Source organism: Phocoena phocoena, chromosome 2 (assembly GCF_963924675.1).
Source record: "Phocoena phocoena chromosome 2, mPhoPho1.1, whole genome shotgun sequence".
Classification (NCBI taxonomy): domain Eukaryota; kingdom Metazoa; phylum Chordata; class Mammalia; order Artiodactyla; family Phocoenidae; genus Phocoena; species Phocoena phocoena.
The window spans coordinates 99,093,310-99,120,350 of record NC_089220.1 but is presented as its reverse complement, the minus strand read 5'-3'; the positions used below and the strand labels follow the sequence as shown (position 1 = coordinate 99,120,350).

Below are 27,041 nucleotides of genomic sequence, written 5' to 3'. Positions count from 1 at the left end.
TGTACCTATCAGTTAAGTCCATCTTGTTTAATGTGTCATTTAAAGCTTGTGTTTCCTTATTTATATTTATTTTGGGTCATCTGTCCATTGGTGAAAGTGGGGTGTTAAAGTTCCCTACTATGATTTTGTTACTGTCAATTTCCCCTTTTAGGGCTGTTACCATTTGCCTTAAGTATTGAGGTGCTCCTATGTTGGGTGCATAAATATTTACAACTGTTAATTTTTTCTTGTATTTTGATTTTTTCTTTGTATTTAATTTAATGTAGTTAATGTAGTGTCCTTCTTTGTCTCTTGTAATAGTCTTTATTTTAAAGTCTATTCTGTCTGATATGAAAATTGTTACTTCCAGCTTTCTTTTGGTTTCCATTTGCATGGAATATCTTTTTCTTTCCCCTCTTTTTCAGTCTGTATGTGTCCCTAGGCCTGAAGTGGGTCTCTTATAGACAGTATATATACAGGTCTTGTTTTTGTATCCATTTAGCCAGTCTGTGTCTTTTTCTTGCAGGATTTAATCCATTTACATTTAAGGTAATTATCAATATGTATGTTTCTATTACCATTTTCTTATTTGTTCGGGGTTTGTTTTTGTAGGTCTTTTCATCTTCTTGTGTTTCCTACCTAGAGAAGTTCCTTTAGCATTTGTTGTAAGGATGCTTTGGTGGTGCTGAATTCTCTCTCTTTTTTTTTTTTTTTTTAGTTATTTCTGAAATATACATTTTAAAGTAATAACTAGAATTATGACTTATAACATTATACCAGAACATATAAGATTTTTAGAAATTCCATGTGATGTCTGAAACATTTATATTAACATATATCCATACAAATAACTGAAAGAAAGTTTAGTATTAGTTGTTTTTAGTTCCTTTGTTTGTTTGTTTATACTGCAGGTTCTTATTGATCATCAATTTTATACACATCAGTGTATACATGTCAATTCCAATCACCCTATTCAGCACACCACCATCCCCACCCGACTGCGGTTTTCCCCCCTTGGCATCCATACGTTTGTTTGTTCTCTACATCTGTGTCTCAACTTCTGCCCTGCAAACCAGTTCATCTGTACCATTTTTCTGGGTTCGACATACATGCGTTAATATACGATATTTGTTTTTCTCTTTCTGACTTACTTCACACTGTATGACAGTCTCTAGATCCATCCACGTCTCAACAAATGACTCAATTTCGTTCCTTTTTATGGCTGAGTAATATTCCATTGTGTCTATGTACCACAACTTCTTTATCCATTTGTCTGTCAATGGGCATTTAGGTTGCTTCCATGACTGGGCTATTGTAAATTGTGCTGCAATGAACATTGGGGTGCATGTGTCTTTTTCAATTATGGTTTTCTCTGGGTATATGCCCAGTAGTGGGATTGCTAGATCATATGGTAATTCTATTTTTAGTTTTTTAAGGAACCTCCATACTGTTCTCCATAGTGGCTGTATCAATTTACATTCCCACCAACAGTGCAAGAGGGTTCCCTTTTTTCTGCACCCTCTGTAGCATTTGTTGTTTGTAGATTTTCTGATGATGCCCATTCTAACTGGTGTGAGGTGATACCTCATTGTAGTTTTGATTTGCATTTCTCTAATAATAAGTGATGTTGAGCAGCTTTTCATGTGCTTCTTGGCCATCTGTATGTCTTCTTTGGAGAAATGTCTATTTAGCTCTTCTGACCAATTTTGGATTGGGTTGTTTGTTTCTTTAATATTGAGCTGCATGAGCTGTTTACATATTTTGGAGATTAATCCTTTGTCTGTTGATTCATTTGCAAATATTTTCTCCCATTCTGAGGGTTGTCTTTTCATCTTGTTTACGGTTTCCTTTGCTGTGCAAAAGATTTGAAGTTTCATTAGGTCCCATTTGTTTATTTTTGTTTTTATTTCCGTTACTCTAGGAGGTGGATCAAAAAAGATCTTTCTGTGATTTATGTCAAAGAGTGTTCTTCCTATGTTTTCCTCTAAGACTTTTATAGTGTCTGGTCTTACATTTAGGTCTCGAATCCATTTTGAGTTTATTTTTATGTATGGTGTTAGGGAGTTTTCTAATTTCATTCTTTTACATGTAACTGTCCAGTTTTCCCAGCACCACTTATTGAAGACACTGTCTTTTCTTCATTGTATACCTTTGCCTCATTTGTCATAGATTAGTTGACCATAGGTGCGTGGGTTTATTTCTGGGCTTTCTATCTTGTTCCATTGATCTATGTTTCTGTTTTTGTGCCAGTGCCATATTGTCTTGATTACTGTAGCTTTTTAGTATAATCTGAAGTCAGGGAGTATGATTCCTCCAGTTCCATTTTTCTCCCTCACAATAGTTTTGGCTATTCGGGGTCCTTTGTGTCTCCATACAAATTTTAAGATGATTTGTTCTAGTTCCGTAAAAAATGCCATTGGTAATTTGATAGGGATTGCATTGAATCTGTAGATTGCTTTGGGTAATATAGTCATTTTCACAGTATTGACTCTTCCAATCCAAGAACATGGTATATTTCTCCATCTGTTGCTATCATCATCAATTTCTTTCATCAGTGTCTTATAGTTTTCTGCATACAGGACTTTTGTCTCCCTAGGTAGGTTTATCCCTAGATATTTTATTCTTTTTGTTGCAGTGGTAAATGGGAGTATTTCTATGATTTCTCTTTCAGATTTTTCATCATTAGTGTATAGCAATGCAAGAGATTTCTGTGCATTCATTTTGTTTCCTGCTACTTTACCAAATTCATTGATTACCTGTAGTAGTTTTGTGGTCGTATCTTTAGGCTTCTTTATGTATAGTATCATGTCATCTGCAAACAGTGACAGCTTTACTTCTTCTTTTCTGGTTTGGATTCCTTTATTTCTTTTTCTTCTCTGATTGCTGTGGCTGCAAGTTCCAAAACTATGTTGAATAGTAGTGGTGAGCGTGGGCAACCTTGTCTTGTTCCTGATTTTAGAGGGTATGGTTTCAGTTTTTCATCATTGAGAATGATGTTGGCTGTGGGTTTGTCATATATGGCCTTTATTATGTTGAGGTAGGTTCCTTCTATGCCCACTTTCTGGAGTTTTTATCATAAATCGGTGTTGAATTTTGTCAAAAGCTTTTTCTGCATCTATTGAGATGATCATTTGGTTTTTATCCTTCAGTTTGTTAATATGGTGTATCACATTGATTGATTTGTGTATATTGAAGAATCCTTGCATCCCTGGGGTAAATCCCACTTGATCACAGTGTATGATTCTTTAAATGTGTTCTTGGATTTTGTGTGCTAGTATTTTGTTGAGGATTTTTGCATGTATATTCATTAGTGATATTGGTCTGTAATTTTCTTTTTTTGTAATATCTTTGTCTGGTTTTGGTATCAGGGTGATGGTGGCCTCATAGAGTGAGTTTGGGAGTGTTCCTTCCTCTGCAATTTTTTGGAAGAGTTTGAGAAGGATGGGTGTTAGCTCTTCTCTAAATGTTTGATAGAATTCACCTGTGAAGCCATCTGGTCCTGAACTTTTGTTTGTTGGAAGATTTTTAATCACAATTCCAATTTCATTACTTGTGATTGGTCTGTTCATATTTTCTGTTCCTTTCTGGTTCAGTCTTGGAAGGTTATACCTTTCTAAGAATTTGTCCATTTTTCCAGGTTGTCCATTTTATTGGCATAGAGTTGCTTGTAGTAATCTCTTAGGATGCTTTGTATTTCTACAGTGTCTGTTGTAAATTCTCCTTTTTCATTTCTAATTTTATTGATTTGAGTCCTGTCCCTATTTTTCTTGATGAGTCTTGCTAATGGTTTATCAATTTTGTTTATCTTCTCAGTGAAGCAGCTTTTATTTATATTGGACTTTGCTATTGTTTTCTTTGTTTCTATTCCATTTATTTCTGCTCCTGTCTTTATGATTTCATTCCTTCTTCTAACTTTGGGGTTTTGTTTGCTCTTCTTTCTCTAGTTCCTTTAGTTGTAAGGTTAGATTGTTTACTTGAGTTTTTTTTTTCTTGAGGCAGGCCTGTATAGCTATAAACTTCCCTCTTAAAACTGCTTTTGCTGCATCCCATAGGACTTGGATCGTCATGTTTTCACTGTCATTTGTGTCTAGGTATTTTTTTAATTCCTCTTTGATTTCTTCAGTGATCTCTTGGTTATTCAGTAACGTATTGTTTAGCCTCCATGTGTTTGTGTTTTTTACGTTATTTTCCCTTAATTCATTTCTAATCTCCTAGTGTTTTGGTCAGAAAAGGTGCTTGATATGATTTCAATTTTCTTGAATTTACTGAGGTTTGATTTGTGACCCAAGATGTGATCTATCCTGGAGAATGTTCCATGCGCCCTTGAGAAGAAAGTGTAATCTGCTGTTTTTGGATGGAATGTCCTATAAATATCAATGAAATCTATCTGGTCTATTGTGTTATTTAAAGCTTCTGTTTCCTTATTTATTTTCATTTTGGATGATCTGTCCATTGGTGTAAGTGAGGTGTTAAAGTCCCCCACTATTATTGTGTTACTGTCGATTTCCTCTTTTATAGCTGTTAGCAGTTGCCTTATGTATTGAGGTGCTCCTGTGTTGGGTGCATATATATTTATAATTGTTATATCTTCTTCCTGGATTGATCCCTTGATCATTATGTAGTGTCCTTCCTTGTCTCTTTTAACATTCTTTGTTTTAAAGTCTATTTGATCTGATACAAGTATAGCTACTCCAGCTTTCTTTTGATTTCCATTTGCATGGAATATCTTTTTCCATCCCCTCACTTTCAGTCTGAATGTGTCCCTAGGTCTGAAGTGGGTCTCTTGTAGACAGCATATATATGGGTCTTGTTTTTGTATCCATTCAGCAAGCCTGTGTGTTTTGGCTGGAGCATTTAATCCATTCACGTTTAAGGTAATTATCGATATGTATGTTCCTATTACCATTTTCTTAATTGTTTTGGGTTTGTTTTTGTAGGTCCTTTTCTTCTCTTGTGTTTCCCACTTAGAGAAGGTCCTTTAGCATTTGTTGTAGAGCTAGCAGGTACGTCTGGTTCAGTCTCCCCTGGGGTCACTGCTCCTTCCCCTGGGTCCTGACGTGCACACTACTTTGTGTGTTCCCTCCAAGAGTGGAGTCTCTGTTTCCCCCAGTCCTGTCAAAGTCCTGCAATCAATTCCCGCTAGACTTCAACATCTGATTCTCTAGGAATTCCTCCTCCTATTTCTGGACCCCCAGGTTGGGAAGCCTGACGTGGGGCTCGCAACCTTCACTCCAGTGGGTGGACTTCTGTGGTATAAGTGTTGGCTAGTCTGTGAGTCACCCATCCACCAGTTATGGGATTTGATTTTACTGTAATTGTGCCCCTCCTACCATCTCACTGTGGCTTCTCCTTTGTCTTTGGATGTGGGGTATCTTTTTTGGTGAGTTCCAGTGTCTTCCTGTCGATGCTTGTTCAGCAGCTAGTTGTGATTCTGGTGTTCTCGCAAGAGGGAGTGAGAGCACATCCTTCTACTCCACCATCTTGGTTCCTCCTGAATTCTCTTAACTTTTGCTTGTCTGTATATGTTTTAATTTCTCCATCAAATCTGAATGAGATCCTTGCTGGGTAGAGTAATCTTTGTTGTAGGTTCTTCCCTTTCATCACTTTAAGTGTATCATGCTACTCCCTTCTGGCTTGTAGAGTTTCTGCTGAGAAATCAGCTGTTAACCTTATGGGAGTTCCCTTGTATGTTATTTGTCATTTTTCCCTTCATGTTGTCAATAATTTTTCTTTGTCTTTAATTTTTGCCAGTTTGATTACTATGTGTCTCGGCGTGTTTCTCCTTGGGTTTATCCTGTATGGGAGTCACTGTGCTTCCTGGACTTGGTTGGCTATTTCCTTTCCCATGTTAGGGAAGTTTTCAACTATAACATCTTCAAATATTTTCTTGGTCCTTTCTCTCTCTCTTATTCTGGCACCCCTATAATGCGAGTGCTGTTGCATTTAATGATGTCCCAGAGATCTCTTAGGCTGTCTTCATTTCTTTTTTTTTTTTTTTTTCATTTCTTTTCATTCTTTTTTCTTTATTCTGTTCTGCAGCAGTGAATTCCACCATTCTGTCTTCCAGGTCCCTTATCCATTCTTCTGCCTCAGTTATTCTGCTATGCATTCCTTCTAGTGTATTTTTCATTTCAGTTATCGTGTTGGTCATCTCTGTTTGTTTGATCTTTAATTCTTCTAGATCTTTGTTAAACATTTCTTGCATCTTCTCGTTCTTTGCCACCATTCTTTTTCTGAGGTCCTGGATCATCTTCACTATAATTATTCTGAATTCTTTTTCTGGAAGGTTGCCTATCTCCACTTCATTTAGTTATTTTTCTGGGATTTTATCTTGTTCCTTCATCTGGTACATAGTCCTCTGCCTTTTAATCTTGTCTATCTTTCTGTGAATGTGGTTTTTGTTCCACAGGCTGCAGGATTCCCATTTATCTTTATATTGAAATATTTGGTTGGCAGTTATCGATAAGGTAAAAGCTAAGTAACTCAGCTCTTGTAATTTCACCTTTATCTTGTTACTGTCTTTAGGAAATTTATTAAAACTGAATTTTAAATGATTCATGTAAGCAATTCAGTTTTTTCCATCTGGTGTCCGTCTTATAGCTATTCTTCCCTTTTGCTTAAAATAGTATGTATTTGACTCTTAGGATTACTGTTAACTTTCTAAAATTAATTTGGATATCATCCAGGATTGTCATTTTAAAACTTTATCAGACAGGTGATAAAACTGCTGAAATGTGTTATACTGATGGAAGCCAGTCAAATCTCTTTATTCAATACATATAACCTGAGTCTTCCCAAGCTTCTTCAGACAAAGGGTACCAGTGGAGACAAAATAATGTTTATAACCAAAGTTTCATGACTTACCCATTCTTTTCTGCCCAGAAAAGATCCCAGGCAGCTATGAAGTATTCTTAAATATGGCTGGAGTTTCCAAGAGATGGCTCCCACGCAGTCTTAAACAAATGCTTGCTCGTCCTGTCATCATTGCTACTATATTTTGGAGGATTGTCACTTTGGGGTACTACTGCATCCCACTGGGCTGCAGTTTGTCCTTCTTTTCTTAGGGTGACTTCTTTCTCAGGAGCGTACTTTAAAAGCTTAACTCAACCTTTCCTTAGCTATGATGAGCCAACCTAATTTAAAAAAAAAAAGAGTCCTAATTCCGAATACAGTATGGTGGGAGAATCAGTCAACTCTGGGCATACTTATTAATCCCAGAGCAAGAACTAAAAATCAGTCATAAAACCAGAGAGTACTGTTTTATTGAAAATTTTTCTAGAACTTCACTGTTCAATACAGTAACTACATATAGCTCGTGATATTTAAATTAATTTAAATGAAATCAGATTTAAAATTCTGAACCTCATTTGCACTAGACACATTTCAAGTATTCAATACCCACATGTAATCAATGACTACTGCATTAGACAGCATAGATATAGAATATTTCTCTTATTGCAGAAAGTTCTGTTGGACAGGGTCCCTCTGGAACATTGCATTTTGAGCAACAAGCCATTGATACCCCTATAACTTTGACAGTGCTCCAGTGTATTGAGGAAGGCGCCTAAAGCTACAGTGCTTAGTAGCTGATGTGGGTGGAGCAGAACCACATCCCAGTGGCCTTATTTTTCTGCACTGGTACCTGCCTGCTGTTTAAGCAAGAAAGATTTGGTTGTTTTGTTTGTTTGTTTGTTTTTTATAAATTTATTTATTTATATTTGGCTTCATTGGGTCTTCATTGCTGCATGTGGGCTTTCTAGTTGCAGCGAGCAGGGGCTACTCTTCATTGCGACATGCGTGCTTCTTGTTGCAGTGGCTTCTCTTGTGGAGCACAGGCTCTAGGCGCATGGGCTTCAGTAGTTGTAGCACACGGGCTCAGTAGGTGTGGCTCACGGGCTGTAGAGCTCAGGCTCAGTATTTGTGGTGCGCAGGCTTAGTTGCTCCATGGCATGTGAGATCTTCCCAGACTAGGGCTTGAACCCATGTCTCCTGCATTGGCAGGCAGATTCTTAATCACTGCGCCACCAGGGACGTCCCAAAAGATTTGGTTTTAAAGAACTCCATTGAGTTCTTATTTTCTTAAACAACAGTAACCCACATCCTTACCCCCTCCCCGTTTTCACTGATACATTATATTCTTCAATAAACATTATATGAGCTTTCAATTCTGGGAGAAACTTTAAAAACTATTTATAGATCAGCTAAAGTTACACTTTATCAGATAATTAGTAATCAAATTATAAGAATAATCCGTTTCCACTTCTGAATTTAAAAAAATCTTAGAAAGGATTATTCATTTCAAAAAGTGAAAACTGTTAGAGAAAACATTTCATCCTATCACTCTATAAGTAGTCTTGTACCAAGGTTTACCACCCCACCTCCCTAGAAAAAGAAGAAGAAAAAGAAGAGGAAAACCTTTTTGGGAGTCGTTTGATAATTAATTATTTTGTTTTTGTTGAGACGTATTCTTTGGCCAGTCCCTTCAGGTCTTGTCCAAATGTGCTCATTTTACTGACAATAAATCTTTGAAAGTATTTGCCAGTCACTGTGCATTGTTTGTGCTTAATACTATTTGTTGTTGATTAGAGAAAATGCTATTGAAACTCCAACGAGCAGATTTTGCTTTTTAAATGTGTTTTGTTGTGAAATACAAAAAAATGGAAGCCATCATCCCAACTTTTGGTAGGCCAGTCTTAGCAAGGCAGTCAAATAACATATATATATGTATATAATGGTTTGAACTTAAGGAGAGTTGAAATGATTGTAAATTCAAGGCTGTTTGCCCGTGAATCAGGGGAGTCTGCAGGAGGATCACCTCATTGAAGTAGTCTGTAGACTGGGACTTCCCTGGTGGTCAGATGACTAAGACTCCATGCTCCCAGTGCAGAGGGCTGGGGTTCGATCCCTGGTCAGGGAACTAGATCCCTCATGCTGCAACTAAGAGTTCGCATGCTGCGAAGATCCCACACGTGGCAACGAGGATCCCATCTGCCTCAAATAAGACCCAGAGCAGCCTAATTAATTAATTAAAAAGACAATAAAGCAGCTTATTAAAATAAAAAGACCTAATCTGTAGACCGAAAACTTTGATAAATTTTGAATTGTCAGCAATGTTCTCCTGACTCACTAAGTACTAGCTGGTGTTTAGTACACTGAAGAAAAATATTTAACATGAAGTTCAGTGGCTTATAAATTTCAGATTCAGTTACCTTGAAGGATAATTAAATTGGAAGCTGGAGCAGTTAACCTAACAATGAGCTAAATAATGACTTCTTAACCATGTACAAGGCATCGTAGGCCCTGCACCATATGGCAAAACTTAGGAATTATTTTAACCTTCCTTTTAAACATTGTTTAAACATTCTTAGATTATATTTAAACTACTAAGTGGGGTAGTTTTATCTGAATCTAAGTCTACGTAAGTTGTGGATTTCACTCTCGTGGATGTATTTCTTTAATTTGAAGGTACTTGCCATTGGAGATCATGGTTGTACTCTTGTGGGACTTGAGTAATATAGATTCAAGCCTAATATACTGTCTGTCAAACTTTACCAGCTGTGCATATTCCAAGTGGTGGATTCCATATGCCAAGGATGGGAGAGTAGCTTCTGGTCACTAGAGGGGAAAAAAGGTCAGTAACAGATGGGGAAGGCTGGGGACAAGTGTAGGGAAGAGGTTGCACCACCTCTTCATAAGGAAGACAACCTCTCACAACTGGAAGAAAACACAGTTCAGTCCCTGGGGCAGAAAAGTCAGTAAATGATCCAGGAACATAAGCCATAGTCAAAGCAGTGAGAAACATGGGCAGGGAATCAATAAACCAGGCTAGAGCCCAGACATTACCAAGTTATCACATTGGTAGTTAAGTTCAAGTCCAGGTTGAAGAAGGTAGTCAGATTGCTGGAAGTGGAACAGGTCGTGTAACCCTTTTGATTATTTCTCCAACACTGTTCAATATACTGACCCTCTTGAACTGGGCAAGCAGAACTTGAGTCTATTTCCCGAACAAGCAAGGGAAATCTGATACTATCTTACTTTGGTATTGTCACATTTCCTGTCGCATTGCTGATTTGGTTTAATAATGCTAGAACTATTACTGTTTTCTTCCTGGTAAGTTCTCTGCACATCATAGAGTACTTCCTTGGGTCTAAATAGTTTTGTTTTTGTTTTTAAATAGTTTTTTACAAAGGAGGAATTAATTGACATAAAGATGATATAATTTTCTAGTAAGTCTGGCCCATTTTCATTTTTAGAACTATCTAATAATTTAGAATTTATCTCTAAGTATTAAATACCTATAAAGGCAATGCACATTGGGATATAACAAAGAATAAAAGTTTTCCTTAATCCCTCTCCTATATACACATCCACAGAATTCTGTACTTTTCCTTTACAATTTTTACGCATGCTTTAATTATATGTGCATGTTTGTCAACGATGCAGGACTGCACATTCCATGACATCAGGAGCATTCTCCGCGCTTAGTACAGAGCCTGGCTGTAGAAGCCAATCACTAACATTTGTTGACCACAGAATGTATGGTCTAGTTGGACTAGAAGGGAGCTATAATACAGATGTTAAAAGATACAGAGTAGAATTACAGGGGAGGAGATTAGCAATTTAGTCTTATCAAGATTTTTGGAATTGACATGTACACACTGCTATATTTAAAATATATAACCAACAAGGACCTACTGTACAGCACAGAACTCTGCTCAGTATTCTGTAGTAACCCAAATGGGAAAAGAATTTGAAAAAGAATAGATACGTGTATATGTACAACTGAATCACTCCGCTGTACACCTGAAACTAACACAACAGTGTTAATCAACTATACTCCAATATAAAGTTAAAAAAAATTTTTTTTTAAATGGCATTGAACTGGGCCTCATTAGGAGATAGCATTTACACAAGCAGAGAGAGAAATTTTCCAGGAAGTCGAAGGGAGTTTGAGAGGGCAAAATACTAGATTTGTTCAGCCTGTACGGGCATGAAACTCTATTGAGAGTCTTGTATTAACATCAGTAGATAAGGCTGCAAGGTAGATTGGAAAGACAAAATAGAGGATCTAAGGCTTGGGCCGGTCTGGAATTCCTAATCCAGATGAGTGCTTGTGGCTGACCTCAGCACGGGGATGGCATTACTTGAGGGAGTGCTAATCTGGAGGTCAGGAGGCTAAGGGTCCATCCAGTTTTGTTTGTGACATGAAAGATGCGGATGAGGATGAGTGTGGGGGCAACTCTTCTTAATTCTGTCACATTCAAGTGATTGCAAGCTCAACCTTTTAAGGAAAGTGTCAGTGGTTTTATAATAAATAATCTTCATTAAAAAAAAAAAGTATAGGACCTAGAATCCCATGCTAAGGAGTTTATATTGTTTCCTCTGGACCGATTTTTTTTTTCTTTTTTTGGGGGGGTCTCACCTCACAGCATGTGGAACTTCCCCCACCAGGGATTGAACCCGTGCCCCCTGCAGTGGAAGTGCAGAGTCTTAACCACTGGACCGCCAGGGAAGTCCCTGGACCAATGTTTTTCAGCGTGTTCCTCACTAGTTTGTAAGATACCTCATATAAACCCATCCCATTGACTAATAAATTTGTATAATGCCACTTGCTATATTTCTTGGGATGTCACAGTGCATAATAGTAAAGTTCCTAAAATCCTACAGGAAATAAACTTTTGAACTTTGTTTAACCAAATGCTTCCCAACTATGTGACCACCTTTGAACTCTTTTAGTATCCAGCAGATCCATTATTCCTCAGAACACACTTGGGAAATGATATTTATGTAATAGCAAGCCTTCAAAGATTTTGAAAGAGGATTCTCATAATTAGAAAAGATACTTTTATTTGTACATATTAGCAGAAAAGAAATGCAAATACAGAGACCCCTGACTCCTTTTGCTTCTATTAGAGGGTTGCTGTTCTGTGTTATCTTTAAGTGCTGTTTACATTGTGTGTTATCTTAAAATTACCAAATCTGTTTGGAAATAGGATAAAAACAGATAAATTTAGATGCCCTGCTCATTCATCTTCAGCTGTTATCAATCATTGTTTACTCGTCTTGGTTTTCTCCAGCAACTGAACTGAATAGAGATGTGGTTCTCTAGGTGTAACTATTGGGTCAGCTGCCTGAGTATCACCTGTGGGTGGTGGGGAAGGGCAGTGATCTGGCTTTAAAAAGCCCTCCAGGTGATTCTGACACACGCTGAAGTTTGAAAACCACTAACTCAACCTGAAGCTTTCGAAACTCTAGGTCAGGTTGGGAGCAGAAGCAGCTCAGCTGCTTCCTCAACTGCCACAGCTTTCATGGATCCATTTTAAAGTGATAATGTTAGTTCACCTTCTCACATTTAACTTGTTTTTAAATTAGGTATCTGAGATTCACACAGCTCTGGTTTCTTAGCATTAGAGTCACTCTATCTTTCTCAACACTGGCAGCCATCTGCTAGTTTCTCATTTAGACTACAGGTACAGTTCTCCAGAGAATATTAGCTTCCGTCTTTTCAAAAGTTTGCCCTTTTTTCTTTCCCTGGTAGTTCGGCAGACATTCCTAGAAAGAAAAAAGTAGTATCATAATTTATTGGCGCTCAGAAGAGTGAATCTCTGTGTCTATTTTTAACCAAGAGTGAATATATTTTCTCTCTGAAAAGATCTTTATCCCTTTTATCAGTTGTCTAGCTGTGGGTATTTCCTAGTTATAACTTTATATATTTAGTCCTCTTATTATTTTCCTTTGTTTAGAAATGCAAATTCAAAACAATGGGAAAAATTGATGAGCCCCTCACTTTTTTTTGCAGGGGGAGGAAAATTGTAATAAATGCAAAACTTTCTTCTCTCCTTCTATAGTCCTCTAGTTTAGGGACGTACAATATAAATTGCTTATAAAAGTCGGTTGGATATATTAAATTTGAATTTTGAAAATAATAAAATCCTATGCATGTTTGATATAACACAACCTGATTCCCGTTACTCCTGCTTTAGATTCCTTCTGTACCGTATTTTTAAAATGTTTTCTATTTGAAAATCCTCACAATAAATTACAAACTACACTTTACAGGATATAAAGATAGAGGAACATGTCAAGGTCAATCTTCAGCTTTCACAAGTGTGTGATGATTATAAAATAGAGACCTCCAAAGAAACTGAAATTCAGAGGAGGAGAATTCAAAGTGAAACTGATTTAGACAGTGATTTCTCCTGACTCCCTTCCTACCCCCATCTATTAGGTTAAAATCTCTTTAAAAATGTGAGAGTTGGTAAAGGCTGCAGAATTCATGTACTGAAATTTTCAAGCAGTATGAAGCTATTGTCGAAGAACAAGTACAGTTTGTGTGTTATAGTTAAATCTACCAGACAGGCTGGCAAGCAGAGCAAATCACGAGTTTGGGGCGGTGAGTGTTTGCTTTAAGCAAAGACATCCAGTCTCCATAGCACTGTGATTTTATAGCATAGATCAGAGTATACTGTTTTTTTAGCTAACACCATTTTCCCTGCAACATACTAAAAAAGATTGAATCAATAAATCTTGAACTTCCAGAAAAATGTGTAAAATAAGCAGGTCACAGTATAGAGTGAGTCAGTATGTAAATAGGAAGGTAGAAGCTCTGTAAAAAGCTAAGGAAAAAGCAGTTTTACTTAGTAAGATTTGCATGTGTTAGAAAATAGTTAAGCTGAAGTTAGAGTCATTTTCATAATCCTTTTAAATTATAATATTTAGGATGTGGTATAAATCCATGTAGTATGGATTTTGAGAGGAAAGATGTTCATTAAAAATAATAGTTTTTATAAAATTTTGAAAGCAGAAAATATATGGTTTCTTGTTTTTAAAAAAATACTATAAATGGGCCCATTCATAAAAGTTCTGCTTATTTTTCTCAGAGCTTCACGTGTTAATATCCTCTATGTCAAAATATTTACTTTTCATGTGTTTAAATCAAGAAAACATTTATCCTCTTAACATAAATAGTAGAATGAGAGTTTAAATTCTACCTGTTTATACAAAGAGGTTTTTAGATAATTTCACTTTTAGTGTCTCAGCTTCAGAGATTTTAACTCTTATCTTTTATGATCTCTGAAATATCTCTTGCTCTGTTGACTTAATTTAAATAATATAATCAATCATGGCTTGAACTTTTTATAGCTATGAATTTATTGTTTCTTTTTAACTGCCTGCCCCAGTTAATTTTTTTAGACTGTTAGTGATCTCTACAGAAGAATCATGACATTTGCACATAGAAAATTTGAAAGCAGCTGTGTGAAGACAGTAGTTATTGAGCAAGATATTCATTTAAATGCAAACTTCTTGATCTTGAATCTTTTATCTTGATCTTATCTTTGAAAACTTACATATGGTTTTCGGCTTACTCAGGACACTATTTCCTTCTGTAACATACAGTCAGTCGTTGAGATCTGCTTCCATTTCAGATTAGTTTAGTGTAGTATTTATTATTATACAAAATAAAAATTATCGGGTATATACGCAAAATGATAAATGCAACTTTATTCATTGAGGCATTGCTTGTAATGGGCAAAAGATTAGAAACAACCTAAATATCTGAACTAATTAAGTTTCAGCATTCCATACAATGGCATATACTATATCCCCATCAAATAGGTAAAGCATCTCTTTGTGGACCGATATTGGACAAGGACCTAGAGATATTGACAAGAAAAAAAGCAAGATGCATAAGAGTGTATCAAAGAAAACTCTGAATGGTTTCAGACACACCAAACACAAAAAAATAACAGCTATTGTCTCTTGGGAGGACAGAGTATACAGTTAGATAGATGGAGCCTAGGAATCTTTTTTCTTTTAATTTTGTATCCTGTGTATGTGTTACTATTGTTTTTAAATTACCTTGAAAATCATCTTGATTAGAAAAGTGCTGATAGCTAAGTCTGAAAACTGAAACTATGCTATATTTAATGTCCAGGTATAAAGTTCATTTTTACTGATTAGAATGTGTGATTGAAATGAAAAGTTGGATATTACAGCAGAAAACTTTGGCTCTGTTGTTTGGCTCTGGTTATGAGGAAGTGATTCTTCCTTTAATATTTTGCTCTATACAGTAGATTTACCCTGGGAAATTATCTGTAACTCAGATTTAGTGGAAACTTTTTTTAAAGCCAAGTATTCTTCAAAGCTATGACACTTTAACATACCTGTTTTTAAAATTCTGATTTTTCTGTAACATTGGGTTCTTTTATTTTATTTATTTTTTATAAATTTATTTATTTTTGGCTGCACTGGGTCTTCGTTGCTGCCCGTGGGCTTTCTTTACTTGCCGCGAGTGGGGGCTACTCTTTCTTGCGGTGCGCGGGCTTCTCACTGCAGTGGCTTCTCTTGTTGAGGAGCACGGGCTCTAGGCTCCCGGGTTTCAGTAGTTGTGCTGCGCGGGCTCAGGAGTTGTGTCTCATGGGCTCTAGAGCACAGGCTCAGTAGTTGTGGTGCACGGGCTTAGTTGCTCCGCAGTTTGTGGGATCTTCCCGGACCAGGGCTCGAACCCGTGCCGCTGCATTAGCAGGCGGATTCTTAACCACTGAGCCACCAGGGAAGTCCAACATTGGGTTCTTTTGAAGCAGAACATTCAGTCACTATGCAGCCTTATCAAAGTTAATAACAGCTTGTCCTGCTAAACTTAGAGCCATGTATAGTTCTAATTGAAGTTTTGCAAAAACAGCAATTTGGATTTTTCTCTTTTAATATTCTAAAAATTGGTTTAAGAAACAGAAATTCGTATCTTTAGAATATAGGAAAAAGTACTATATAATGACTAAACTGTGCCCTAAATGGTCGTGTTTAAAATCACCTTCTGTTCTAAATTCTTTCTCAGATTTTCAGGCATTCTTCAATTACTTATATTTTACCAAATGCAAATTTGCTTTATGAAACTGTATGCAGTTCAAATATAGGAAATTAATTCTTACAAGGAAATGCCTGATGTTGCGTTTGGGTTGTCTAGGGAAACATTATTGAACATCACAGACTGACTAGCCTTCATTAGGAATGAATTTTAAACTATTACTTTTTCTTTGTAAATGGAAAAAAGAACCTCTAGTTGTCCTCTATTTATAGTAACCATATGTCCCAGACTTTCCAGGGTAGTTCCCAGTTTTGTATTCTGCATCACCTCAGACCATGCATATAGATTTTTAGGTTGGAAAATTTGTTCATTCTTCTAATATGAGAAATATAGTTCTTTGGGATCGTTTAATTTAAAGTAGTCATTAAGAAGCCCATTTTAGATCACTTCTTTTAAAGAAGGAAGGTGTGTAACAAGAACTTTCTAAAATACATTTTTATATACCAGAATTACTTGAGACAAGGGAGGTTTCGGTATGTGGAATTTTTGCTCTATGCTCTTGTTCACACAGTGCAATCAATGAAAAAGGAATATGGGATAAGATGTTTTCTTTCTGCCCCACAGTGACCAGGCACTGCCTTTGTAATAGAGACTGAATCTCTAGGAAAGATTTGTAAGTTAAAAGGTTTTAAGAAATAAGGAGCACAATAAACACATGAAAAGATGCTCAGTATCATTGCCTCAGGGAAAGGCCAACAAAAGCATAATGAGATATCACTTCACACCCACTAGGAGGGCTATATAAAAAAGATAGGTAATAATAAGTGTTGGCAAGGATATAGAGAAACTAAAACCCTCTTACAGTGTTGGTGGGAATATAAAATGGTGCAGCCACTTTGGAAAGTCTGCAGTCCCTTAAAAGATTAAACAGAGTTACCATATTGCCCAGAAATTCCACTCCTAAGTATATACCCAAGAGAGATGAGAACACGTGTCAGTACAAAAACTTATACTCGAATGTTTATAGCAGCCTTATTTATAATTGCCAAAAAAATGGGAACAACCCAAATGTCAATCAACAGGTAAATGGATAAATAATATGGTATATCCATATAACATAATATTCAGCAGTAAAAACAAGGAATAAAGTACTGATACTTGCTACAACATGAATGAACCTTGAAAATGTTCCTTATAAGTGAAAGAAGCTGGTCATAAAGGACCACATATTACATGACTTCATTTATGTGAAATGTCCAGAGTAAGTAAAGCAATAGAGATATAAAGTAGATTGGTGGTTGCCTAGGGCTAAGGAAAGAGGGGGGAAATGAGGAGTGACTGCTGATAGATATGGATTTTCTTTTGGGGGTGTTGAAAATGTTCCAAAATTGATTGTACACTTTAAGTGGGTGAATTGTATAGTATGTGAATTATATCTGAGTAAAGCTGTTATTTTCAAAGTGGGGTGTCTTTTACTCATTGGTTGACACATTCTGTTTTCTACATTCTTTAGCAGTGGTTCTCAATTTTGCCACCCAGAGGACATTTGGCAATGCCAGGAGATTTTTTTCGTTGTTACAACTGGTGGAGGAGTACTTCTGGCATCTAATGGGTAGAGGCCCAGGATGCTGCTAAACATCCTTCAGTGCATGGGCAGCCCCACAACAAAAAAATTACCTGGCTTATATTGTCAATAATGCCCAAGTTAAGAAACCCTGTTCTTTACTTGTGTTCCTCTAGTGATAATGGACCACAGCCATGTTTTTGAAGCACTGAAAAATCATGAATCATCAAACAGATAGATGTTCACTGAATTCCGTTTACTGAGGGCAAGGCTATTCAGTAAGACTAAACCCCTCAAAAGTGTTTTATTTCCTTATCTGGTTAAGTCTAAACCTAAGTTAATTAGATAATTCAGTTAACCAAAATAATTTATCCCTCTGTCATCTTGATTGAGATTTAACTGTATTTTGTTGTATTTTACTTTGTTATTTATTTTCTTAAAGATCAAATTTATGGAGTATAACATCTACTTGCCATAAAAACAGAAATAAACATGCCACAGCATAGCCTTGAGGATATAATTAAAGCTAACTTGTCCATTTCAAAAAATTACCATCAAAAAAAAAAAATTACCATCAACTCATGTTCTGGAATAGGAATATGGCCCTAAACTAAGCTAATTTGCTAGGCTTCAGTCTGCAGCCATGCTCCTTTTATTGTATGTACCTGTTTGACCTGTCCAAAGACTGGTCCATGGGAAAAGGGAGCAGGGGTTTCATTATAAAATCTAGCATTTCAAATATAACAGCTAACATTTATTGAAAACTTATTGCTTGCTAGGTATTATGCAATGTACTTTGTGTATATTATCTCATTTAATTCTCACAAAACCCTGTTAGCTGGCTATGATTATTCCTATTCCGTGGAAGCATCCCTCTTATAACTCTCCATCCTCCTGCTCCAGCATGCACTGGTTGTTTTGTAGGTCTTACACTACTGTCATTCTGACAGTTCCCTTCCCCGTAATTCTAGGGAATCCTCTTTTCTTCTCTCCTGTCTTGACTCCCCTGCATCTTCCCTTACCATGTTGTCCTCCCTCATTTTGGTGAAATATATCCTCCATTACCTTAGAAGAACACCAATGTCTTTATTCTGCCTTCATTATTGAAAAAGATATTTTGGCTGGGTCTAGAATTCTATGTAGGATATATTTTTCTCTCACAATTTTGAAATCATTATTCTCTTGTCTTTCAGTTTGGGGTATGATCTGTTTTCTATCTCTCAGAGCTCTTAGAATTTCTTTATCTCTGGTGCTTCGAAATGTCACAGTATTGTGCCTCTCTGTGGGTCTTTTCTTCAGGTATTTTACCTAAAACTCAGTGAGGCCTTCCACTCTCAAAATTCATTTTCTTGAGTTTAGGGAAAGTTTCTTAAAATGCTTCTTTGATAATTCCTTCCCTTTTTGTTTTTCTTTCTGGAATGCCTACTGCTTAAATGTTGACTTTTAAAATTTATCCTGTAATTTCTTTATTTTGGGAATCCTACAGTCTTTTCTTTTGTCTTTTAGTTCTACTTTCTGAGAAATTTCTTTAACTCTATTTCCTAATTCTATCTTAAACTTTTCATTTCAGTTATATTTTTAATTCCCAAGAGTTCTTTCTTGTTCTTTAATTGCTTTTTTATACCCTCCTATTCTGTTTGATAGATGTTTATCTCTTATCTCTGAGAATATTAATTACAGTTTTTCTCAAGTATTTCTCCTGCAGTCTGACTTGATTCTTATTCATCTGACTCCCTTCTTGCTGTTTGCTGTTAGGTCTCTGTTTCTCATGTCAAAGTCTTTACTCAAATATTTAATGGTCCTTAACTGTCCATAATGTATAAGATTCAGGGTTCATTGCCTGCTGATATGATGCATTGAGAACCGCACCAACATCACTTTTATAGTATTCTTGCAAAAAATGCATAACCTAAATTCAGCCATGAAGAAATAATACACAAACCCAAATTGAGGGATATCCTATAATTAGCCAGTATGCTTTTAAAATGTCAATATTATGAAAGACAAAGAGACTGAGGTACTTTCCAGATTCAAAGAAACTAAGGAGACATGACAATTAAACGCAGTGTATGATCCTAAAATGAACCCTGGACCAAAATTAGTAGGACAGTTGGTGAAATTTGAGTAAGGTCCGTAGATGAGTTAATGTTATTCCTGGTTTTTTATACAACTCAATAGCAAAAAAAACCAAACAATCCAGTTAAAAAATGGATAGAGGATATAAATAGACATTTTTCCAAAGAAGACATACAGATGGCCAACAGACACATGAAGTGATGTTCATTATGACTAATAAGGAAAATGCAAATCAAAAGCACAATGAGCTATCATATCACACCTGTCAGAATGGCTATTTTCAAAAAGTCAATAACAAGTGCTGGCAAGGATGTAGAGAAAAGGAACCCTTATGCACTATTGGTAGGACTCTAAGTTGGTGCAGCCACTATGGAAAACAGTATGGAGGTTCCTCAAAAAATTAAAAATAGAGCTACCATATGATCCAGCAATTCCACTTTGGGATATTTATCAAAAGAAAACAAAAACACCAACTTGAAAAGATACATGCATTCTCATGTTCATTGCAGTATTATTTACAATAGCCAAGCTATGGAAAAAACCTACGTGTCCATCAATAGATGTATATGTATATATACATACACATACAATGGAATATTAACCATAAAAACAAAAATGAAGTCTTGCCATTTGCAACAACATGGATGGACCTTGAGGGCATTATGCTAAGTGAAATAAATCAAAGAAAGACAAATAATGTATGCTGTCACTTATATGTGGAATCTAAAACCAAAACAAACAAAAACCAAGCTCATACAGAACAGATTGGTGGTTGTCAGAGAGGCAGGGGATGAGGAGTGGGGTAAATGAGTGAAGGGGGGTCAAAAGATACAAACTTACAGTTTTAAAATAAATAAGTCATGAGGACATAATTACAGCCTGGTGACTACAGCTAATAATACTGTATAACATACTTGAAAGTTGCTGAGAGATTAAATCTTAAAAGTTCTCATCACAGGAAACAAAAATTCTGTAACCATGTAAGGTACCTAATGTTAACTAGTTTTATTATGGTGATTATTTTGCAATATATCCAAATATTGAATCATTATGTTGTACATCTGAAACTAATGTAATGTTGTATGTCAATTATACCTCAATTAAAAAAAATTTAATTATGTGGGTGGATGCATGCAGGAAAAAAAATCTCAGAGAAGTTACTTAACAGTTAACTCTAGTGCCCTTCAGGAGCTGTGATTGCAGGGTCAAGGTTTTCATAAGCTTACTTTAAATTGATAAAGATTATGGGTGACAAATATTTACTGTCTGTTACGTGTATAGGGTTTTTTTTTAACAATTAAAAAAGCTTAAGAATAAAAGAATGAATAAATAATAGTGTTAATATTTCCTCTAAAAATATTTTGCCTAGTTTTGATTATTGTGCTGTGGTTATGTAAGATGTTAACATTTGGGGAAGCTGGTGATTTTATTCTTTAAATATTTTTCTCTCTTCTCTCTCTCTCTCTTTCTTTTTTCTCTTCCTTCCCCTCCTATCTTTCTGGAACTTCACTTACACATATATTATACTGCTTGATATTTTACCACAAGTCCTCTTTATTTTTCATATTATACAAATTCTTTTGATGTATCTTCAGGTTCACAGAAATTTTCTCTTCCTTCCCCTCCTATCTTTCTGGAACTTCACTTACACATATATTATACTGCTTGATATTTTACCACAAGTCCTCTTTATTTTTCATATTATACAAATTCTTTTGATATATCTTCAGGTTCACAGAACTTTTCTCTAGTTATTTTCAATCATACGTTAAGCGGATCCACTGATCTTTAATTCAGTTATTCTATTTTTCAGTTCTATATATATTTCAAAATATACATTTAATTCCCTTTTATAGTTTCCATTTCACTGCTGAGATTCCCCATCCATTCATTTATTATGACCTTATTTTCCATTTTATGTCCTTGAACATCTTTATAATAGCTACTCTCACTTTCCTGTCTGCTGATTCCAAGATCTGGCTTATCTTGTGGTCAGTTTCTATTAATTACCTTTTCTCTTGCTACTGGGTCACATTTTTCTATTTCTTTGCATGTTTAGTAATTTTTAATGTATATTGGACAGTGTGTGTGGCACATGATGGATACAGTGAGTTTTGTTATCTTTCCCTAAAGAGTGTTGATTTTTGTTCTAGCAGGTTATTAAGTTAGCTGAACTCTAAATGCTAGCTCCCCTTAGGTGAACATCAACTGTGAAATCTATGCTGAGTCCTTTCAGCCTTCCAGCTGTTGCCTTTCACATATGCAGTTCAGGGATCAGCTAGGAATTTGGATAGAGTTTATACGTAGATTTGAAGGGACTCGTGTGTCTTCTTCCTTTCAGGGGTTGTCCCCCTCACTTTCCAGTTAGACTGTTGACTTCAAAGTAAGTCTTTGGACTCCTCAAATGAGTAAGATTTCAGATTTCTCTTTGAGTTCCAATCATTCCACCATATGAACTGTGGAGTACTACCAGGTGAAAAGCCATATGAACAGGAATCCTACCTAGTACAGTTCATTCTTTCAAGGATTGACTTCCAGTTTCTGCTTACTTTTGGTCACTCTGTGGTGCTTTCAAATAGTTGTTTTGATATATTTTCAGAGTGTATAGTTATTATCTTCAGAAGGAGCAATCTAATATACTCCATTCTGCCATTACCAGAAGTTGTAACATATTACCTTTTATTTTCCATTGATTTTTTCATTGATACTTCATAGGGTTAAACAAACAAAAAAAACACTTCGATGTATTTTTGTGAATGATGACAATAGCTCATCAAAGTTTTCCAAAAAGATCAAGCATATTACTAATGTCATTTTTTCTTCTTTCTTTTGTAGACAAGAGATGATTTCCTAGGTCAAGTGGATGTTCCTCTTTATCCATTACCGGTTAGTATAGATGTCCATGATTTTACTTTTTATGTTTATTCTTTTTATTTTAATAAATACTTACGGATACACAATATAGTAAATGTAAATATTTGATTTGTGAAGTGTATACTGCTATTATTTCTTGAGCATATTATTTTCTGAAAACTCATCTCAGTTTTCCATTTTATTTTCAAAATTCCCCTACATGGGCTTCCCTGGTGGTGCAGTGGTTGAGTCCGCCTGCCGATGCAGGGGACGCGGGTTCGTGCCCTGGTCTGGGAAGATCCCACATGCCGTGGAGCGGCTGGGCCCGTGAGCCATGGCCGCTGAGCCTGCGCGTCCGGAGCCTGTGCTCCGCAACGGGAGAGGCCACAGCAGTGAGAGGCCCGTGTACCGCAAAAAAAAAAAAAAAAAAAAAATTCCCTTACATGAACCCCAGTAAGAAATAGAGAGCCACTGAAGTTGGTTGACATCATGAAAGCATTGTTTGAGGAAGATCACTTTGGAAATATTCTATTGAATAACTGGAATGGGGAGAGTTTAGTCTCACAAAAAGAAACTAAGATAAATTACAACAATATGGGCATGAAACTGAACCTGGACCAAGCATATAGCAACAGAAGAAAAGAGACAGATGCAGGGAACATTTCATAACATAACATTACTGGATCAGGTTTTTAACATGGATCTCCAGTTGAAAAAAATAAAATTAAGCAAAAAGTAAAGATAATACAAGTTGAACTTGCGAGATAAGGGTGGTATCTCAAGTAGAAAACATAGGAGGAAAGCCTTTTTTTTTGAGATATGATAAATTTATTTTTGGCCATATTGCATATCAGTAGTAAACAAGAAAAATGAAAGCTTAAAGTGGGCAGCTGACAGAGATATAAAAATAAGTTGTGTAGGGAAAAGAGTCTGGAAGGATTGAGAGCTATCATTGATAAGGTAACCGCAGAATCTCTGAGAAGAATGGGCTGTCCAAACGAGAGGGATGAGAGCATTGAAGGCTAAAACATTGAACGTTCGTCAGTGTGGGTCTGTCAGAGGAGAAAGAGAAGACAGACCAGGAGAAATCCAAAAAGAACGAAGTAAAATGATGTCATGAGAATTTAAGAGTTTCACGGCTGAATGGGTAGTTAACAATGTAAAGTGTAGCAGAGAAGTAAAGGAGAATAAAAACAAAGGGCTGCGGAGCTTGATAAGAAAGAGAAGTAATACTTCTTTATCAGTCTTTTCAGATGTTTATTGTCTCTCTGTAGTCTTTAGACATTGCAAGCTTTTGATAATGAATTTAATCCAGTCTTATTTTCCAAGCTGCTTACTTTTTTGTTCTCCTAGAACTGTCTCTATGGTCTAACCACGCCAGCCTGCTGACATTGTACATATTCCATATTTCTTTGGGGCACAAGCATGCTAACCATTCTCTACTGTTTTTCCACTTTTACCCTCCCTTTGTCTTCATGACACACCTGCTCAGCTAGTTTTATACTGAGTTGTGATGCCAGGTGCAATTCCTACAGTGCAGGAAAGTGAAAGTGCTGTCAAATTACCAACTGTTACCGTTTAATTAGCTAAAGCTACTTTTTTCTCACCTCTAACTTCGATTATGCCTTAGGTCATAGTTAATGGATATTCTTGAAAAGTATATATTTTTGGTGTTACAGATGTATCTTAAAAACCCACTGTTTTATTCTAGACAGAAAATCCAAGAATGGAGAGACCATATACATTTAAGGATTTTGTTCTTCACCCAAGAAGGTCAGTAAATATAAAATAATAACATATGAAATTTTTTTTAATCTCTTTATACCTTACAGTAGCCTCTTTGGAAATTCAGTTTCAACCTTTGTAAATAAGCTACATATAAATATTAGTTTTTAAAAGCGTTTTTGCTATTTGTGATTAAAAAGTAATATATGCACAGTGCAAAAATTCTGAAAATACAAAAAAGTGATCATACCCCTTTGGGAAAGACTTGTCTCCCTTATATTTATCATACTATGAGAATGAAATTTGTTATTCGTTTATATGTATTTTATATCTTACAGTATATGTAATTTTGTCATACTGCGCTTTAAAAAATCACAAACATCAATTCATGTAAAAAAAACATCCAGGGAATTCCCTGGTGATCCAGTGGTTGGGACTCAGCACTTTCACTGCCATGGCCCTGGTTCAGTCCCTGGTCCGTGAAGTAAGATCCTGCAAGCTGTATAGCACAGCCAAAAAAAAAATCCAACTTGATACACACAAAACCATTTTCAGGGATATATAACTACATTTAGCATACTTTCATTTAAAAAAAGATATTTCAGAAAACTCAAATATTTAGAGAAAATAACATGAGCAAAGACTATAATTTACAACCCTGTTCATAATTCCATTTTCCTAAACTGAATTACTTTATTTTTGTCAAAATTTTTACGTTTAAGCTGTAAATAAAACTCCTTTTGATCTTCTGAACCACAGAATCAAGTAAAATCTAGTGAAGATGTGTATGTGGCTTTACTGTCAGAAAGGGCAGAGTAAAGCAGAGGAAGGAAATCTGTGAAAACAACATTATATGTTTTGTTTTTAAAACTAGAAAATGCAATTGAAAAATATAGTATGGGAACTTAGTAAAATTTTTGATTAAAATATTTTATATTTTTAATCAAAATTTTTAAGTATTCATTGTAATATAAATTATTAAAATAAAGGGGACGGTGCTTTCTGACTGTGTTCATATTTACCATCTATAAGAGAAACCACATATTTAATTTCTCTAGAAGTCTTGCAATATAAGTCTCTTTTCTTCCTTTAATTTTGGACTGACTGTGACATCTCTCTATCAAGAATAACTAAATGTTTCTTTCTTCTCTTATTTGGTTGCTCTAGTAACCTGCTTTTCAATTTGTCAAATGCTTTCCGGTATCTTTATCTTCAAAACACATCTTCTGTCTGCACTGGGTATTACTGCAAGTGCAGAAAGAGCTTTATCCAACTACATTCTTAGATTTTTTTGAGCATCACTAAGCCCAAACCCACAGGCATATTACCTAGTTGGAAAAACATAATAAAACCTATCATTGTGGAGAAACTCTCCTATAAAATATTATCTGAGTAAGTTTTCTGTATCCATCTTTTATAACAAGTGAGAGTGTTCACACCCCCTTAACTATGGAGACAGGAGTCACGTTAGTGGCCTGGGAAAAAGCTTAAGGGAGGCATTGGCGGTGAGGTGGGGTAGGGGAGTATCTCTTGAAGACAGGATAAAAGATTAGGACTTTTATGTCATATTACATAACTGAAATCTATTTTAAAAAAATACCCAAAAAACCTATACAGAAAGCTAGGACAAGCAAGGATTTCTTAAGTAAACAGGATGCTAGATTTGGTGGGGGCAATAGACAGAGTTAGGTCTTCAGTTAGAAGCTTAAGAAAGACAGGTTTTAAAATCCTTAAATGTTACTACACTGGGCAGCAGCCCTTAACTTAGACAACTCATTATTCAAAGAGGTGATACAAGATACAATATGAAAACAGGTGAGGTAAATTAACGTATGACAGATTCAAACAGCTGTCGAAGACACTAGGTTTCAGGCAGTTATCCATCCTTGCTCTCCACTTTTCTGTCATCTTATACAACATGGCTAGATTATTATCCCTAAAGCACATCTCTGAGGATGACTTTCCCTATTCCCAAAATTCTATGCAAAATAAAATCTAAACGTTCTCTTATTTCACATGGATCTCATCAGCTGGACCATTTCCACTCCCTTTATGTATCCTGTAATTCAGCCAATCTCAGCTACTGCCATTTCCTTAACTGTAACCCAGGTTTCCCATCTATTTCCTTGTTTTTGCTCTCTTCTCTACTCATATGCCTTTCCCTTCACTGCCACAGATCAAAATCCTCCCCAGTCTTCTAGCCCCAACTCAAATGCCAACTTCTCTTTCAAATTCTCTCTGATCTTTCACTTAAACTTCCATAGTTCCTTATTTATCTCATAACAATTATTTATTTATGGATGTTCCTTTTTCTCCACCATCTATTCCTTTTCTTAAATATCTTCTGCACTGGAACTTGTCTTTGAATCTCCTCTAGTAGCTAGTAGATGTTCAGTAAACTCTTATTAAATGAGTGCTTTTCTTCTTAGTATTAAAATTTTGTGAATTATTATTTTCTTTTCTACAGTCACAAATCAAGAGTTAAAGGTTATCTGAGATTAAAAATGACTTACTTACCTAAAACCAGTGGCTCAGAAGAAGATAACACAGAACAGGCTGAGGAATTAGAGGTGAGATTTTATAAATATTTGGTTAAACTAAAAAGAAAATATCTAATTTCTTATTTTACTATACTCCGAAGAAAAAATAACTATTCAAATGAAGTTAATGTGTGAAACAAAAATTACTTCCCTGGACATTTGTTTATTTTACCCAAGAATTTGTTAAACATTTCTTTCCGCTAAGGATATTTCTGTAGAATGAGTGGCCATTACTGATGGCATTCTTAAAGGTTAGGGAATAGAGGTTGTAATGTTTATAAATGAAAGCATTTGTTGTAATTAAGTCATTAACTGTTTCTAGTTTTTCAGAGTTTTCTAAAACGATGTCATGTTTCCCCCCCCATTAAAGTAAGAACACAATTTAGTATTTGTAAGTTAAATATGTGGAATATTTGAGGAGGCTCTACTACTTAGGAACTGTTCTATGAAATATAATTCCTGTTACTTTTCCTATCATGCTTGGGGTGGGAGTGGGCAG

At 35.7% G+C, this 27,041-nt stretch overlaps 1 protein-coding gene across 5 annotated transcripts in view; it reads left to right on the top strand.

Annotated features, from left to right (window-relative positions):
• NEDD4 (NEDD4 E3 ubiquitin protein ligase) overlaps positions 1–27,041 on the top strand; it is a 134,249-nt gene that overhangs the window by 63,427 nt on the left and 43,781 nt on the right. For 3 of the 5 annotated variants that reach the window (XM_065871230.1, XM_065871227.1, XM_065871226.1), the window contains 3 exons: positions 22,260–22,310; positions 23,989–24,050; positions 26,470–26,572. The exons of 1 other annotated variant lie outside the window; for it this stretch is intronic. In XM_065871230.1, coding sequence (XP_065727302.1) covers positions 24,004–24,050; positions 26,470–26,572 — 150 coding nt within the window. In that variant the 5' untranslated portion in view covers positions 22,260–22,310; positions 23,989–24,003. The remainder of the gene's footprint in view (positions 1–22,259; positions 22,311–23,988; positions 24,051–26,469; positions 26,573–27,041) is intronic. One more of the 5 variants, XM_065871228.1, reaches the window with a different exon arrangement.